At 47.0% G+C, this 18,100-nt stretch overlaps 1 protein-coding gene across 9 annotated transcripts; it reads right to left on the bottom strand.

Moving 5' to 3' along the window:
• Window positions 1-448: 448 nt before the first annotated feature.
• MASP2 (MBL associated serine protease 2) lies at window positions 449-14,371 on the bottom strand. 9 transcript variants are annotated; one of them, XM_033113830.1, is made up of 10 exons: window positions 13,413-14,369; window positions 13,061-13,238; window positions 12,191-12,322; window positions 10,143-10,339; window positions 9,913-10,060; window positions 6,934-7,052; window positions 5,608-5,686; window positions 3,753-3,887; window positions 3,179-3,253; window positions 449-1,968 (listed from the first exon to the last, which is right to left on the bottom strand). In XM_033113830.1, the coding sequence occupies exons 1-10, from the start codon at window positions 13,734-13,736 to the stop codon at window positions 1,205-1,207; spliced, it is 2,151 nt and encodes a 716-aa protein (XP_032969721.1). In that variant the 5' UTR covers window positions 13,737-14,369; the 3' UTR covers window positions 449-1,204. The 9 variants fall into 9 exon arrangements, 6 of the variants coding, with proteins under 6 accessions (XP_032969721.1, XP_032969722.1, XP_032969723.1 ...); XM_033113831.1 differs by lacking the exon at window positions 10,143-10,339 and having other exon boundaries at window positions 13,413-13,533; XM_033113832.1 differs by lacking the exon at window positions 449-1,968 and having other exon boundaries at window positions 1,975-3,253.
• Between the last annotated feature and the right edge of the window lie 3,729 nt (window positions 14,372-18,100).

Below are 18,100 nucleotides of genomic sequence, written 5' to 3' on the forward strand. Positions count from 1 at the left end.
AATTTCCTTTTTATATGTGACAAAGATGCTGTAAAGTTATCTTTAAAAAGTGAGTCTCAAGAAGTTGCACTTTATATGCACAAGAGAAATTAGGCCAAAACTCGCAATGAATTTTTAAATGGAATGGTAACTCTTTGGCTAGAATGGAAAACTTCGTTAGATGTTAGCTATGAAAACTTTTTAGGGAGTACTAGCTAACTAAAATGAAATGAGATTTTTAAAGCTAAGTCAAAGCTTAAATTTTGTCCTTAGGAAAAAGAAAGAGGTTAGCTACTTAATTCAGATGTATGTGCTAATTAGAATAATTTTGTTGTTAAGTACTAGGAGAACAGCTCTTAATTGTGTATTTGAGTGCTGTACTCAGCTATTGTATGATCTGTGATCTATTGTTTGGTTAAGCGTGCCCACGTATTACATGTTCATTGTAAGAAGGAAAAAAAATACTACAGGTTTGTAATACCACCATTTATTTCTAATGTCGTATTTCGTCGTATGGAAATGCCACATTCGATTCAACAGTCTTCTGAATTGAGCATTATTTATGTTATGTCCAAGTGCTGGGATCATCCTCATAGCTAAATTAAATTCTTAGCATTGGAATTACTAGGCCAGACTATGCATGCTTTGAATGCTTTTGAAATATATCGCCAAATTGTCCTTTAGAATATTTATGTTGTCTTTGACAATGTGAATTAGTGCTATTCCATGTACTTTTTGTCAATTTGATGAGTGAAAAAGTATATCTCACTGTTTTGTGGTTTTTAACATGGAAATCAGTACCTAGGCTAAAATATTGATGTTTCCAGTTCATCTACAAAAAAAAAAAATCCATGATTCAAGGTAATTCCTGAACCAGTATTGCTGTAATATATAAAGCTGTCTTAGAGAGCAATAAGAACAAGTCCAAAACCAAAAAAAGTAGTCAAAGAATATGAACAGGCAATTTCCAGAAATGCAGACAAAAAGGCCAGTACAAAAAGATACTGGACTTCATAAGTAATTTCAATGCACATTTAACCAGTGAATTTCTATTGCATTGGCAAAGATGGGTATTACCGTAATGCTGTATGTCCCCTCGCATCAGGAAAAGATGAAAGTCTTGGCAACCGACAAACTGCCGTGTTAATGTTTGTCAGGTCATTAGTGCTAAGATCTTTTATAGGTTATTTTTCAAGGAATCATTTACTGATTGAAGATCCGCAAATTAAAAATTATCAATTATTTTCTTAATCCAGGGAATATAGTTAATAACTTTTGTGTAGACCCCATACTCATCTGCTTCCCCACAATTAATGGAACCCCAGGACACTATTCCTCCCACAAACCACCTCTGTGTCTCATTATCTAGAAACACTAATGCCCCTCCACTGTCACCTCTACAGCTGTCCTTGCCCCCACTTTCCAAGCCAGCACAAAGCATGTTATCAGTTACCCTTGCCCCTCGATAGGGCTTGTTCTCATAGACAGCAGTACATTTTTGATGGTCCACAATTGGTATGTCAACAAACATTAGATTTCTGGCAAGAAAACCCCTTTGGGTTAATCCCCACCCAGATGCGGTTCCAATGTCATTTGTCGTCATGAAGGATTCAGCTTCTTTTCTTGGCAAGCAAACAGGCATGATGTTGCTATTGATTACAACTTTGTTCCTCAGTTTAATCAGTGCTATGTCGTTATCAAAACCAGCATCATGAGTGTAACCTTCATGTATAAAAACGGCCTCTGCCTGGGCTTGTGTGTAATGAGGTGACAGCCTCTTCAGGATCCCCATTCTGATGTCCAGGGAGGGGGCATCTTCTTTGTGCCCGTAAACAGCATGAGCAGCTGTCAGGATCCAGCTGTCGTACAGAAGCGCACCTGCTGCTATAGTTTCACCTAGTAACAGGACTTGCCAAGGAAAATCACCCAGCTGTGCATTCTGCCCTCCATATATACGACCTCTCGTAGTACGAGTTGATATTCCACAAACTGGAGAAAGAAGCAGATGTACAGAGCCTTTAGAGAAACCCAGTGGTGTTTTTCTCCAATTACTACCAATTTGGGGTTGTGTATATTTAATGAACCAAAAATTGCATCCCATGAACTGGTGGGTGTCTACCATACAGGCAAGTGAGGCTACTCAAAAACAGCACAAAGACCTGACTGGTATCTCTTAGCTCCTCAGAAAAGGAGGTGAGTGAAAGTTTTTTAGAAACTTGTTATTTGTTTTGCTAAAACAGTTGGTCTACACGGTTGGGGAAATCACTTAAGGCAAACGGGTTGTCTGAGCCGGTGCACTTGGCCATGTGCAGAGAAAGGAAAAGGAAGTGACTGCCGTTGCTTCTGCTTTCCCACTTATGAAGTGGGGGACTCACCAAGTCGTTCTGGGGAAGCAGGAACTGAGGTCACCAACACAGCAGCTGTAATAGTACTCTCACCTTTGAGCACTTAACTGTTTTAAAATTAGAATGCTGCAGTTGTAGCCAGGCACCACCAAGTTCACAAGTTATTTTTGGTCTAGCTGATTTTTCCAAACACTAAATTTTACTGTATATTATGAAATACACTCAATGTAGCAAATACATTTCCTGTTGTGGCAGAATACTTGCATTCAAACCTACAAATGTGTCAGCCAAGATAAAGGTTTTTTAAAAAAACTAATTTAAGCCAAATAACACAGGGGTAATGAATATATTATTACCTTTCCATTTTTTTTAAATCTCTATTCAACTATGTCTTCAGAGCCAATTCTGGTAAAAAATTTTTTAAGTACTATTAAAAGGCAAATTGCATTAATGTTTAAAAACTAGATGTCATTGAAAACAATTGCTTAGGGAAATAATGAAGTTATTAGCTTTGGGTTTTAATAGCATTTTTACAGAGAAGAGAAGTAACTCAACAGAAGAACTCATGTTTATAAATGTATAAGTGGTTCAAGATAATTTTAAAAATCATTTAATTTTTTATGCTTGCCTAGTTGTAAGGCCAAAATAATCCAATGACTGATGCAGTCAGCACCCAGCAACCTCTCCAAATGGAAAGGGGATAATGAGAACATATTATTTGGAAATAATAACTTGGCCTAAGAGCCAAGTGCTGAAGTTACATTTCTGCCACCACAGCTGAAGTGCTACTTATGTCTCCTACCCAGTTCTACATGCCATCAATTACGAATCTCTTGTATAAATGTATCCATTACCAGGCTCACAGACTGGGAGTGATTTTTCTCCTTTGGAACTTGTCCAGAATCCATCAGCCTCACACACATATTTACCTGCAAATCATTGGAAAAGCAAAAATGTTTAACTGCGTGTATAAGGTGGTTGTCATTTGCTTGAATCCCCCCTTGAAAAATGTTGATTCTTGAGCATCAGTGGGAAATAGAGGTGTCTGAATAACCATTTTACATGATTTCATAAATAGGGGGGTCTCCGCATTAACATGTTTGCTTGCAAAGTGGAAACCTTTTAGATGTGTAACTTGAATATGTATCAGGATCTCAAGTGCTTAATGATAAGGTTTTGGCTTGTTAAATTAAACCATTTGGAATATCTTGTGTGTTTGTAGTCATTTACTAGATAAGATCTGTTTTCAGATTCTTGCAAATTGACATTAAAGTCACTTCAGCTGTAATACTTCACTTAGCGGGTGGGAGAAGAGCCTTTTAATCTTTGGTCTAGCCTTAGCCAAAAATGTTGGTTCGAGTTTATTTTCAGATAGTGAGGACTTCAGTTCCAAACATCACCCACCCCGGCTTTGAACAGTTGGCTTACCATCATCAGTTCTCATCGTGTAGAAGGTCTCATTACAGCGGTACTGAATCACAGCTTTGTATGTGGTCACTTCAGGACCTGTGACGTACTCCACTTGGCCATTGGGTAGGTCATCAGGAGGACCACAGTCGACAACTAATAAATATGGGAGAGGGAGGCGTCAGCTTGTGTTTTCAATTCTAATACGGAAAAGATCCGAAGGCTGTGATAGGCGGTTGGGCCGTGTGGTGCTATCAAAGCCGTGTTCTTTTCCCCGTATGCTGGACATCATTCATTTCATCTCAAGAATGGAGAGAATCGCTTTAGTGTGACTTGAAAGCATCACTCATCCCTGTTCCCAACTAAATGGCAGGATTGAGAAGTCCCTGCGGAAGGAATGGTATGACGCCTTTCCTCAAGGAAAAGGATTTGAAACCGCTTGGACTTCTTAGCGCTCACTTCTAACAAGGTCTGCCGCAAAGCCGGCAACACGGAAGGGAGAACATGGCACTACCTACGCGTGCCTCTAGTCTGGGTCCACGCGAAAGGGTCTTCAGTGGTAACTGGGTGGGTAGAAAAGGACACCAGTACAGACGCCTCTAAAGGGCTCAGCTTGTTCTGACGATGCTTTTCTTAAGCTGACTTCAGGAGACCTGGAAGTCGTAATACCTTGGATTTGGATTAGAATTCACACTTGTTAGGACTGCTAACGTAAAATAACCAATTGGTGAAACAAAGGGCTGTCTGCAAGTTCACATAGTAGACATCCAAACGCTGTTGCTGTATTTCTGTGGATATGAAAAGATTGCATTGAAATACTTTTCAGCAACTTCGTGGCCGTGTGCCTGGCTCTGCCGAGTGCTTCAGCAGCACTGTCTACTAGACGAGATACCCATAACTGCCAGCACAAAGCGGCAGAGTCGGCGCAGCCCCAGGCCTGTGACTCCCAGCGCCCCATCAGGGCCAGCTCTCGACTGCTTTTTCAGTGTAAACTTAGGAAATACTTCAATTCCCCTAGGACTTCTGTAGAAACCCTTGCACAAAATATGCAAAAATACATGTACAGGGGTGTTAACTACAGCAGTGTGTGTGATAGTAAAAAACTGGAAACAAATCAGATTGAAAATATGTGATGGAGTGCTGTGCAGTCATTAAAAAGGGTGACTGGCTCTTCTCATGCTCCGATTGACTTGGGAAGATAGTCCAACAATATGGAGGGAAAAGGCACATTGCAATCAGATTAATTATCCCATTTTGGTTAAAAAGTATACAATAGTGAAATATGTTAGTATGTATAGCATAGAAGATAAAGAATGTGAAGGAATAGACCCCAAACTCTTAGTGGTAGTTTGGGGATTTGGGCAAGAGTGGCTTTTTCTATTTTTGTAAATTTATATATTTTTCCAATTAACATGTATTTTATAATTAAAAAATATACATAATTCTTAGTTCACAAAACGGTGATGTACACCATTGCCTGTTTGGTGTACGTACCCCCATCCGTACATACAGCAGCCTGTATGTTTACACATGTGTGAGATGTGTGTGTCACGAGGGGGACATACACCAACACAGTGACTCATTATACTCTCATATGGTGGAATTACGGATATTAAAATGCAGTTCTCTGTTTCCCATCTTCTACGAGTATTTTATACTTAGAAGAATATTTTTAAAGATCACACTTTCAGAAAGCAAATAACGTTTCCTAATAGCTTGGTTTCATTTTAACCTCTAAGAGGGCACTAAGAGACTGGGGAAGAGAAGCCAGTTTGGAATTCGAACCCTGATAAGTAGAATCCTTTTAGAAAAGACCAGAAGCGGTAGAAGCAGTAATAGCAGAAGTGTCCTAGGAGCCGTGGTCACGTGACCGTACTGCTGCATTCTGGCATCACTTGGTCCCAAGATCCATCTTTCTGACAGACTGCAGCGAATGATTTCAGGGGCACATAACCCTAAACGAATTCAGAAAATATTAATTTCCTTGCTTACATCATAAAAGCACTCCCCAAAACCATGCTCCCACAGTAGTTTCTCTTCCAGTGTTTCATAAGATGCTCCCACGGGAGTGACACACGCACATAGCAGCCCAACGCTGCCTTGGTTTGTGTGCATATATGCTGCCAACGGCTCTGCTTCTATCACCTGTGCCATAGAGGTCACCTTTCGAGGTGCGTTGCATTTTAGGAACCAAATGTTGACCTCTGCAGCAATTCATGATGTATTTTTTCATGATATATTGGCTTTCTACTTTCTCACAAGTTCCTGCTGCTTTATATGAAGTGTCAAAGGGAGGTTGGTGGTCAGAAGTTTGGGGAAGGCCAACCTCATGACACACGGAGTGAACGTGTCTGGACTAAATGAAAGAAACTGCTTTGGAGAAGCTTTATGCTTCAAAGGAGAGCAGGATGATTTTTTTTTTTTTTAAATCAGAAACTGAACAGGTTTGCAGTCCAAGGAGCTGTGGCAAAGAGCCTGCCCCAAAAGTTGGCACGGTGGGAAGTGTTTCACTTTTTTTTCTTTTCTTTTTGGTGTTGCCCCTGCACAGGACTGGATTGCATCGCTAGCTATCATTTCAATGTTATTGCTTTTTACCACTGGGATTCAGTGACAATTTTGAAGAACATAAAGAGGACGTGTTAATCTCCTTGGGCCCCTAAAGCAACACACTAAGCATTTTTAAAATTATCCTCCTTCTCCCTTAACAGTGGTCACTATTTATAACTTTGCGGAATATACGATTTCTCCACACGGTTTCATTTTTTTGTGGGCCCAGTAGTTATTTCATGTAAAGGTCATTTGACCAGGGGGAGGAGCTTAATTTTATGCACGGTGACATCACAGAGCACATGGCACAAGAAGAGCAAACAGCAAACGCATCGTTTTTTCGCTCAGCCACTTTACCAAGAGCTGCTGTCATGTGTGGACAGAGAAAAGTTGTCCATTTTAATCACTACCTTTCCAAAGTAGCTTTTTTAAAAAGGCAAAATTCCCAAGAATAAAAAATTCTCCATAGCTATCCCTCTTCTCAGCAAACATCATTTCTTGGATTTTTATTGTTTAGTCATAGTCGAAAAAAGCCCCTATGCTGACAACAGCTATTTTCCCATTTTCCTTTCATATTTATGTGCTGATAGAAAAATATATATACATTTAAAAACTAGCATAATCGTGCTGCATTATTGACTTCGTATTAACTTACCTGCAGAAGCTCATAGCCTGTCTTGCAGAAGACGGAGAAGCTGTCTTTCAGGATGTACTTGGCTTGCACAGGTGAGATGTGGCCATTAGGTGGCGCCACCGGATCAGGGCAAGGCTGGGCTGCGCAGAGGAAACCGGGCTTAGGGGTTTTGATGAGATACTCTACAGCAGGGGAATCTGAACTGAGCATTTGAAGTTCTTGATTTGTAAATGAAACATTTAACGTGTGAAGACAGCTTGTCACAAGTCCGGCAGAGTTCTTAAGATTTAAAACCAAAGGCAAGAGGAAACTCTCGGTTGCTTAGTGTGCAAATTAGGGTTTGTCGCCTTGCCGGGGCTTCAGCCGAAGCTGTGTAAGAAAGCCAGACGTGCAGTGAGATAGGACAGTCACCTCCACTGGGGCATCTGCTCTGTGCTGGGGACTTCACACTCACTGCTGAAAACCAAGAGGGTGTAACGGAGGGAAAGGCTCGACTACATGGGTTTAAATCAGAGCTCTCCATTCCTAGTGGTGACTGTCAGCCTCTCTGAGCCTCAGTTTCCTCATCTGGAGGATGAGTGATGAGAAGGGCTGCTCACCTTCCAGGGCTGTTGTGAGGCTGGGACGTGAAGCATCCAGGATAGTTGTTCACAAAAGGCTAGAAAGAGTGGGCTGCAATGAACCCTCACACAGGGCTGCCTGGCAGGAAGCTTCACGCATGCGTCCTCTCGTGAGCACCCGCCCACAGTGCTCAGGCCTCCGGGGAGACTGTCTTCCATGTTGGTCCCCAAACCCTGGCCTGCTGTCACCCCATGGCTTCAGCCCACCCACCCAGGTACCTCTCCGTGTGCACCGGTCATTTGCTGAGTCCCCTCCTCCCTCCAGCAGCTGATCTTTGTGACCTAGGGGGCTGTCAGTCTCAGGCAAGCCCCAAAGTCTCCCCTCAGGGGCCCAATCTGCAGGGCAGCCCTGATGGCCGTGTGGGAGCCCAGGGCTTCCCGAAGCCGCCTCATACCCAGGCCAGGGCCCTGCTGGCCCCTTCTTTCCCACCCACCTCAAGGCTCTGTCCTGGCCCCTTCTCACCCAACAGCCTGGCACGCCTGATTCTTCCCTGACTGACTCTGAAACCCGCACTTCGGTTTTAGGAGTTTTATTACTTGTGGATGAAAAAAGGGGTTCTAGGGAACGTACCCTCCCAGGGCCATCTGATCATAAATTCCTAACTGGGCAGGTTATGGTGGGTAGTCATGTCCCAGGCATGCAACTTCTTTACTAAAAGGTTTCTCTTTGCCTTAAGCAAGCCCTGTCCACTGTTTCTGTGTCTCTAGGTTAACACACCTTGAAATATTCCGTCAGACCCTTCCTTCTAATACCTGACTGCCCTCCAGAGAGCACAGACTCTTACCCCTCCTGCAATCCCATCCCAGTCTTGCTCTCTCTCTCACCTTCCTGTCATCTTCCTTACGGTCCCTCCTTAATCTCAAATGCATAAAAGAAACTGCAAACTGTCCTGCCAAGCACTTGAGATCTTGCTCCCCAGCATATGTTGTCAGTTTGGCTCGAACAAACTCTTACAAAAATTCTTACAGGTTTAGATGTTCTTACACAATAAACTGAGGATGACCTTTGTCCTGAAAATCTAAGGCCCCTCTGAGACTTACTCATTTCCCCTGGCTTATCATCTCCCACATACACATGAGATATACATGTTAATAAACTTCTCTTTGTTTTCCTTTTGTTAATCTGTTTCCAGGCAAGAACTTGGAAGGGTAGAGGGAAAATTATTTTTTCTTCCCTACAGATGGACCGAGGGATGGATGGATGGATGGATGGATGGATGGATGGATGGATGGACAGACGGATGGACAGACAGATGGGTGGGTGGATGGATGGAGGGATGGACGGATGTGTGGGGGTGCAGAACAAGTCCCCTCAGCTATGTGGATTGTTTTGAACTAAAAGCAACTTTAGCTTTGGGCTCAAGAGACACTTTTGCCCCTCATTTAAATACCTAGAATTTGAATTTGGGGCCTTGCCAATAATAAGAGGTCATCAGAGATAAGCTCTTTGGGCCTATGTACAGGGCAGGGCAAACTGCTGATTACTAAGCCTGCCCTCCCTGCAATGACCTGAAGCCCCGTGGGACCCAACCACACCCTCGCCCAGATGTCCTGTACACCCATGTTCCCTTGCTGTCTCTGAGCTTCTCATGCATGTGGGGTCTCTGACTCTCATGTATGCGGGCTCCCATGCGTATGTATGTATGAAATTTGGTTATTTTCTCTTTCTAATCCGTCTCATGTCTATTTGATTATTGGACAGAACCTTGAAGGTGGAGGAGAGTGAGTGGATGGCATTTCTCCCTGGGGTAGGATTCCCTCACAGACCACCCCCACGCAAACCTGATCTGTCTTCTGATGGGGTTCAGCACACGCCACCCCAAAAGAGGGCACCTTGGCATGTTGACTATTTTAAGCTGAAGCAATGTGAGAAAATGGCCAAAGTAGGAAGGCCACTCTGGCCTTCCCCACATCTCCCTTCCCTGAAGCAGGTCATAAGACCCTCACGAGTGGGGTGCCCTCCCTGGACCTGGAGGAAAGGTGGAGGAACAAACAGGCCTCTATAGGTCTGCCCGGGTTACTGCACTTCCCTTACACTCCTTACCTGCCCCCTTCCTCCATGACTTTCCACTTTCCATCAGATCTAGCACAAATGGACACAGGTCTAGCTGTTTCTCTGGGCCTTCATTTCCTTACAAAGGCTCCCATACCACATAAAACATAAGACACAAATGTGTCTGCTTTTCTCCTGTGAATGTGTCTTTGTCAGTTGACTTTTCAGACCCAGCCAGTACTGCTGAGGGTCCAGCACACCTGTTTCCTCCCCTACATGTCCCCCGCCTGGCCAGGAAGAGTTCCATCCCACGTAGCTCATTTATACTCCTGCAAGAGACAGGAGCTCCGAGTTTCTTGCCAGGATCTGAGACCCACTTGCCCTCACCTATGCTGGAGTAGTGGATCTGCCAGCCTGTGTGGTCCCCGGACTGATCAGTAATAAAAGAGATGGTCACGGAGTTATTCTTGGTCTCAATCCTGCGTGGCAATGTCGTCCCACAAAATGGGCCGTATTCCTTTTTGTCTGTTTGAATCTGAAAGAAAGCAGAGGGGCAGGCCCCTGTCACCTCCCGACCTGCAGGAGCCAGGATGAGGTGGGGGTCCTAGGAACCAGACCTTGAGGGAGTCGTAGGGGCACTGGATTTCGGGGTGCGTCTCCACGTCGAAGGACTCCACGAAGTCCAGGATGACACTGAAGCCCTCCTCCAGGCGGATGCTGTAGGTGCAACTGGAGAGTTTGGGGTATGGCTGTGGGTATTCAGGGCTGCTGATCACCCCAGACCGGTCGGTGAAGACCTGGCCTGAGCACAGGGCTGAGAACAGGGGAGAGGACAAGGCAGCGTGAGCCTGGTGCAGGCAGAGGACCCGGCAGCCTATCACACTCAGTGCCGTCTGGGCCAGGGCCATGCATGTGGCCAGCTCCAGAGGGGCCTCAGAGACCGAGGCCCCCACCCCAGTAGCTGGAGGCACAATTTAGGGAGGGGGCTTCTCTGGCTTTCCAGACTTGAGCTGAAACAGGCAGCACTTGGATGTACATCCTCCAGGGGCTCACACTCACACCCCCAGAGAGGGTGGGGGCCCTAAGCTGAGGGTCCTGGTGGTGAGAGTCCTGGGCCAGAGTCACAGCCCCAAGGTGAAGGGAGTGAGAGAGGTCAGGCTGCTGAGGGGCAGGGAGGCACCAGGAGAAGGGAGGGGGCTCTCCTTACACCCCAGGAACTGGGAAGTGAGGCAAGTCTTGGGCCAAGGGCCCCTGACCCACCCTGACCCCAGTCCGTCCACCATGGCGGCCCTCTCCCAGCCCGGGCCAGTCCAGCCTCCCCTGGGTCTCCACCGGGATTGGTTAGGAGTCAGGAAAAGGTTCTCTTTGCCTGGGTCTGGGCTCTGTCTTGGGAGGTGGTCGAGGGAAGTTCAGATCCACACTGATCATAAGCTAGTCTGGAGCCCTCTTTCCTCAGTGGAACAGCTACGCCTGTCCTTGCAGAGGGAGCATCGCATCATTCAAGGGAGGGGTCTGCCACATCCTCCAAGGCACGCAGGCATTTGAGCTGGGAGGCTTCTAGGAAGTGGGGAGTCCCAGCTCTGCCCTCCTTCCTCCATGTGGCTGCTCCCCATGGGGCAGAGGGAATTGTCTCTGGATGTGGCGGACCAGATGGTCCATCAGTGTCGACCTCCCTGGGCCTCTCTGCTTTGTGGCAGGCTCTCTCCGCACAGCCCACGGCGCCTGAATTGCCCTCTAAACAGGAGGTGGTCCAAGGATGCTGAGAGCTCAGCCCCTGGGGACCGGGTGGGGGAGCAGAGAGCCCTGTCCCCTTGTGTGAACTCAGGCAAGCCTCCACCCTTCTCTGGCCTCTTCACAATGGGGGGTGGGAGCAAAGCGCTTCTGGTAAAGGAGCCCGTGGCCCCGTGGAGGGAGTGCCCGCCGCCCAGGCTCCTCCAGACTAGGATGAGGTAGGGAGCGAGGGCAGGGGTCCAGGGTGCACATCACCACCCTTCCCCCAGAGACACACAGCAGCAGGTGCAGGTGGTGCCAGGTTTATTGTTAGTTTCATGGGCGGGGGGAATGGGGGCTGCAGGCAGCAGTAATGTCGGCCCAGCCCAGAGCCGCAGCCAGCAGGGGAGGCTAGAGGCTCTGCTCTGGAAAAGAGAACAGAGACAGGGAGAGACACCGGGGGAGAGACACTGAGCCGGGGAAGTGGGGTCAGTGCCGCTGGGTTGGGGCTTCCCCCTCCCCAGGGCACCAGCTAGTTTTCTGTCCAGATGCCTGGCAGGGGCACGCGGGCCTTCCTCCAGGCGGTGGGGGCCACAGGGCTCTGCCAGGTGGGGGCTCTGAGCAGGCCCAGTCTCCCTCCCTAATGTTTGGTGGAGGGGAGCTTGCATGCGTGAGGGCAAGGAGGCTGGACGGGGTCCCAGAGCCCTAGTAGGCCAGATGCACAGGGGCCCTAACACGCACTAATCAGTGAATGAGAGTGAGCGGAGGACGGAGGGGGAGGGGGGAACGCGGATGACGGGAGGCCACAGAAGAGTAGAGAAGGGGCTGACGCTGCCCAGGAAAAGTGCCCAGTGGGCCAAGGCCAGTGGTCCCTCCAGACCACGGGGCAGAACAGCTATGGCTTTGAGGGTGGGAGTTGGGCGAGGCACAGGGCCCCCTTGGAGCTGCCACTCACCTGAGCAGGTGCGCTTGTTCTCGTGGAGAACATAGCCCGCACGGCAGGAGCAGTAGAAGCCGCCCAAGTGGTTGTGGCAGTGGTGGTCACAGGTGGGTGCCTGTCCTGGGGGTACTTGGCACTCATCGATGTCTAGGAGGGGTGGACCAGGCGGGCGGTCAGCAGGGAAGGGGATGCGGCAATGCTGGGGTCATGGCTGACCTGAGAGGAGATGGCTGGTGCCCAGACAAGCACTAGAGGTCTAGGGTCATTGCAACCGCCCCACAACACTTGGCTGGAGAAGTAAATAACACCTTTTAAAACCAGTGACAGGATGGATAAGGGTCCTGCTCAAGGTCCCCAGCTAGTGAAGGGAGCAGCTGGCAATGGAGCCCCCTGGGCAGTGGGCGGGGGTACTGAACCTTTACAGCAGCCTCATGAGGAGCACAGAGAGGTTGGGCCACTTGCCCCAGGTCATACAGCTTGTCCCTGCAGGAGCCAGAATCTGAAATCAAGTGTCAGACTCGAAGCCCCAGCTCAGAGACAATGCCCCAAGCTCTGTGCTTTCTCAGCTCAGGCTGTTGGAGCTTCACTTTCCCATCTGTAAATGGGCTCACTTAGCCCTGGCCTCACGGGGGGGGGGGGGGGGGGCGGGGGCTGTGAGGACTTCCCGGGCTCAGCACCTGGCTGAGTGAGCACAGACTTCAGCTCAGCTGTTATTGACATTTGCCTTGCAGATGATGTCAGAGGAAGGAGGACTTTTCTCCTGCTGGTTTGGCAGGAATCCAGCCTCAGGGAGGTGGTGGGGAGCCTACCGGGAGGGCAGGCCTGGTCTAAGGCAGAGTTGTCCCCAGTGAGTCATCTCAGCCCTCAAGCCTCCTCTCAGCTCACCCTCGGCTGCGTAGAAGGCCTCAAAGCCCGTGAACGGCTTCTCGTTGGAGTAATCAGAGCGGAAGGTGACATCCAGACTGGAGCCCAGCGAGTAGAAGGAGTCGTTGCCAGGGGCCCGCTCCGTGTCTGTGCTCTCCCACCCACACAGCGTGGCCAGCACCTTGGCTCCTGAGCTCAGCTGTGGGGTCGGGGGTCACGGGGAGGGACGGCAAGACCCAAGGCCTGCCCACCCTCCCTCCCTCCATCGGAGGCCAGACCCCACACCCAGGTGTCCCTGTCCCCCAGCCCTGGCTGGTTCTTGGGGACCTCCTAGCTGGAGAGAGGGACCGGGCCATCCCCGCCCTGTCGGCACCTTGACATAGTCGTACTCGCAGAGGTAGGAGAGCTCCAGGTGGAAGTGGGTGAAATAGAGGCGCAGGCGGTAACCTGGGGGTGCAGTCAGGGTCCAGCGCTGCTCCTGGTTGTTGGCATACTCCCCTGGGAAGCCGGGAGATGCCAGGCGCCCGAACACGGGCTTGGGCCACTGCGGGCCCATGGCTGTGGCTGCCGAGCCCCACAGCAGGCCCAAGAGGATCAGCGGCCGGAGGGCAGCACGGGGGGCTGGTGAGGGCCTGGAGGTCTGCTCTCGGCCCTCACCCCGGCCGGCGAGGTTGTGGGGGGCTCCCACCCGCCTCATGGCGCGCCCGTCCAGCTGTCCAGGCCTGGTCTGGATTCGCGTACTGTCTCACCTTTGATCTGTTTGTCCAACACCTGGCCCTGCCCCTAGCCGAGCTGGCCCTGGGATCCTGACAATCGACCTCATGACTGCCGCCTGCCCAGACTACAGGCGGGAGGGGAGGACCCTCCAGCAGCTGGGAGCTGGACCTGGATGAGGGCGAGGCAGCCCTGGGGACACACCGTGGCTCTGTCCCTCGGCCCTAAGCTCCGTGTTTCCGCCTCAGTGCGGGACTCCTGTGATTGCCCAGGTCTTCATGACAACGATCTCCATAATGAAGCTCCAGGTAGAGATGGAGAAATGCACACGTGCATCCACTTTTGCTCCCTTCTGAAACCCTGCTCTAAGAGAGGAGAGGGAATTTTTTAAAACACCTGAGTCCACGAGGATGAGAACTATGGCAGAGGAGGCAGCATCCGTAATTTGGAAGCTGGAAAAACAGATGGACAGGTGGAAAAAACTCTCCAGAAAGCAACTCCAAGTTGGCAGTGGGATCAGGAATCAGCTTGGCGATTGGAAGCGCCAAGTCCTTCTGGAAGTGGTTAAGAAGCCAGCCGATTCCTATTTCCCACCCCCTCACCCCAGCAGAAACTTGGAGGCTGATTCTTAAAGGGAACACAAGGGAGGTCCCAGGCCCAGCCGAGCGGGGAGGTGGAGACAGGTAACAGCCGCGTTAAGCAAACAGATTGGCTGTTGAGAGCCCCACCCAGCCTTCCTGCTGACTCAGCTTCTAGAATCTGGCAGCTACCCAGGCTCCTCCCTCTTTTCCAGCTTAAGAGGAAAGATCTAAAGATACTGACTTTGAATATTCTGAAAGCAAACGGCTCTGCCACCATCACCCACAGCAAAGGTCGATTGACAAGTCTCAGTCATGTGCTCAGAGCTTCCAATGACCTTTTCAGTCCCCACTCCGACATATGAGCAGAACATTCAAGGATTACTGAGGAAAACCTCAAACATAAGAGAGAGAAAAAAAGTCAACAAAGAATACAGAAACAAAGCAAAGAGAAGAAAATGTCCAAAATCAAAACAATTATTAATATTTTCAGAAGAAAGAGAGGCAAGAACAGGATACTATTTAAAAAGAGCATTCAGCGAACAAAAAATCGTTTTGGGAAATAAAAAGTAGGGTAGAAATGAAACATTCAATAAAACGTTTGGAAGATAAGATTGAAGAAATCTTCCAGAACATAGAGTAAAAGAGAAATGAAAAAATATTAAAGATAGGAAACTTAGAAGCCCTATACAGTATGTTAAAGATTGAGGAATTCCAGAAAAAATAAAGAAAACAGAGGAGAGAAAATTATAAACAAAATAATGCAATAAAATTTCCCAGAACTAAAGAGAACATGAGTTTACCGACTGAAAGTGTCCCCCTGCATGGGGATGTGGGGTTCAGCACAAGGAACATAGTCAATACTATTGTCATAACTATGTATAGTGTCAGATGGGTACTAGATTTCTCGGGGTGGTAGAGGGGTGTCGGGGGCAGGGTGAAAAATGCAAAGGGACTAAGAAATACAAACTGATAGTTACAAAATAGTCATAGGGATGTAAAGTATAGGGACTATAATTAATAATATGGAAATAACTATGTATAGTGCCAGATGGGTACTAGTCGAGTCAGGGGGATCACTTTGTAAATTACATAACTGTCTAACCACTATGCTGTACCCCTGAAACTAATATAAAATAATATTGACTGTAAACTCTAATTGAAAATTTTAAAAAGTGGGGGAAAGATAAAGAAGACTAAGAGGTTCAAAGTTCCAGGTCTTGGGGATGTAACATACAGCATAGGAAATAAAGTCAGTAATATTGTGACAGCGTGGTACGGTGTCACATGGTTGCTGGACTTATCATGGTGATCACTTCGTTAGCACGGGGAATATAATCAATAGTATGGTAATCACTATATGCAGTGCCAGGTGAGTCCAGTTGAATATCTATGATGTACACCTGAAGCTAATATTACATGTTAGCTATATTTTTATAAAAATCTTAAAGAAAGTGTCCCCCTAAGTATCCAGAACAGTAAATGAAAATAGAACTTTACACAGGATATTTCAAAACACTGGAGAGAAAAGTTACATTCTACACTTTGAGAAAGACGGAAGGAAAGAAAAAACAGAGCAAATCACATACAAGGGATCAGGAAAATAATTATTTTGGCGCTCTCAAAATTACACTGGAAACTAGGATTCCAGTGATTCCAAGCCCCCAGTGATTCCCGCCTTGGAGTAGTCATGCCCTTCTTTGTCGTCTTCTCCCCTGCTGAATGCTTATGGATCGGATATGGCTGAAATGATGGTGTGTCACTGGGTGGCTAGACCTTGTAGCGTCTGCCTGGCTCTCTCATGGATTACTTGCTCTGGGGAAAGGCAGCCACCACATTGTGAGGACACTCAATGTCCCTATGGAGAGGGCCACATTGGATGGAACTGAGGCCTCCTAACAACTGCCAGGTAATTTGCTAGTCACAAGTGAACCATCTTGGAAGGTAATTCTACAGCTCTAGTTAAGGCTTCGGGTGATTACAACCCTGACTGACAGCTTTACTGCAGCCTTATGAATGATTCTAAGCTGAACCAATAGAAAAGACTTGCTTATTTGTGTTTCAATCTGCTATGTTTGGGGCTCATTTTAAAGACAGCAATAGATAACTAATAAAAATGGAAAAGAGCAAATCTCAAAATGCTGAAGGAAGATGATTTCTAACATAGAATTCTACACCCATGCAAATTCCATCCCATCAACCAAGCATGAAGGCGGAATAAACACATTTTCATGCATGTCAGATTTTTAAAAATTTGCATCCCTTGTCCCCTTTCTCAGAAAACTACTATAAGATATGCTCCACCAAAACAAGAGAGTAACCCAAGAAACTGGAAGACATGGGTCCAAGACAAAAGAGTTCAAACAGAGAGTTCCATTAGAGATAGTCAGAAAGCTCTGGACAGATTCTTCAGGAAGATGAAAATGACTGAACACACCTGTTGAGTCCAAAGATCTTTAAAAAAAATTTTGTTTACTAATTGTTTTGTCCTGAATGAAAGTGTAACGTATACTATGGTACAAACCATTTTAATAAAGAAATGCGTGTTATGTATATTGCTATTTCCTGTTACTGAGTATTCCATTAAATACGATCATGAATTAATTATAAATTATAACGGGGCTAAGTAAAATTCTAAGATCTCATAATCAAAAATTAATTGATTAGCCTATTGTTCAGACTCTCATGAAATGCGTTGCATTCACACATCTTAAGAAGAGCTTTAGATAATTGTTAAAAAGTTTGGGGTTAAATTAGTGACAAATTTATTGAAAATTAATCCAATGAAAAGAATCCCTCAAAAACCTCCAGGGAAAAGGAAGCTGTGCAGGAGATAAAAAGTTAATAGTTTGCTCCTTGCCTCAGCTGTGAGTGGCATTTATGTTTTTGCAATAGTGGAACACTGAATATTGAGCTAACAAAGATGATCAATTAATTAATTAATTGTTGAGAGTGTGGGGGTGGGGCGGGCAGGGAAGGAAAAAGCCAAATCCTCATGTTCCCTAGTAGAAAATCAACAGACTAAGATGAAAACTGACAAGGTGCAAAATAGTAATATAAGCATGTTATTTATAGACATGAAGGTAAATACCAAAATAATCAGCTACAAGAGGTAAATGTGGCTGCCTCCAGGGAGAAAAGTGGGCACAGGGCTGATTTCTTTCTTCTCACAATCCACGTGGAACTATTTGGATCCTTAAACCAGGGGCATGGCTAACTTTGATAAATAACTCAACTTCAAAACTCTAAATAGGATTAATTTTATTCTCCAAGTGACAAAATCCTGGGCCTGCTCAGGGCCCTCTCCATGATTTCTGGGACGTTAGGGGACTCAGGTCATGCCCTCACCAAACACCCTGCTTCTGTCCGCATCTACATCGTGTCCACCCAGATGCGGGGTTCAGTGCTAGACCTTAATGTAGAGCCTTTCAAGGGGTGTACACGTGTACAGGACATTTTAGTAAAAGTTGGGAAGTGGAGGGATTTACACTGCGGATTTCAACTTCTGGGTTAGGCATTCTTGTTTCCCAAACAGCCCCAGCTATTTCTGCAACTTGGGCCCTCCTCTCCTTCTTCTGCCCTGAGAGGCCGTTCTGATTTTTACTAGCTCAGTGAGCACCACATGACATGCTTCTTAATGAAGCCTGTAACAGGTGAGGACCATTGCTCCCATTTTACAGATGGGATAACCAAGTCAGGAGTTGTGAGTGGCTCAAGTCAGCAGAGCGGAGATTTAGACCCAGGTAGAGCCCTCTGAACTCTTCCCATG

This window comes from Rhinolophus ferrumequinum, chromosome 9 (genome assembly GCF_004115265.2).
Source record: "Rhinolophus ferrumequinum isolate MPI-CBG mRhiFer1 chromosome 9, mRhiFer1_v1.p, whole genome shotgun sequence".
Classification (NCBI taxonomy): domain Eukaryota; kingdom Metazoa; phylum Chordata; class Mammalia; order Chiroptera; family Rhinolophidae; genus Rhinolophus; species Rhinolophus ferrumequinum.

Excerpts from the sequence above, each read along its gene's own strand:
- MASP2 (XM_033113830.1), bottom strand. The coding sequence starts at position 13,736 with ATGAGGCGGGTGGGAGCCCCCCACAACCTCGCCGGCCGGGGTGAGGGC. Across the intron at positions 10,061-10,142 it reads GCCCCTACGACTCCCTCAAG|ATTCAAACAGACAAAAAGGA; the intron begins GTCTGGTTCCTA and ends GCTTTCTTTCAG. Across the intron at positions 7,053-9,912 it reads GATCCACTACTCCAGCATAG|CCCAGCCTTGCCCTGATCCG; the intron begins GTGAGGGCAAGT and ends TCCTCTGCGCAG.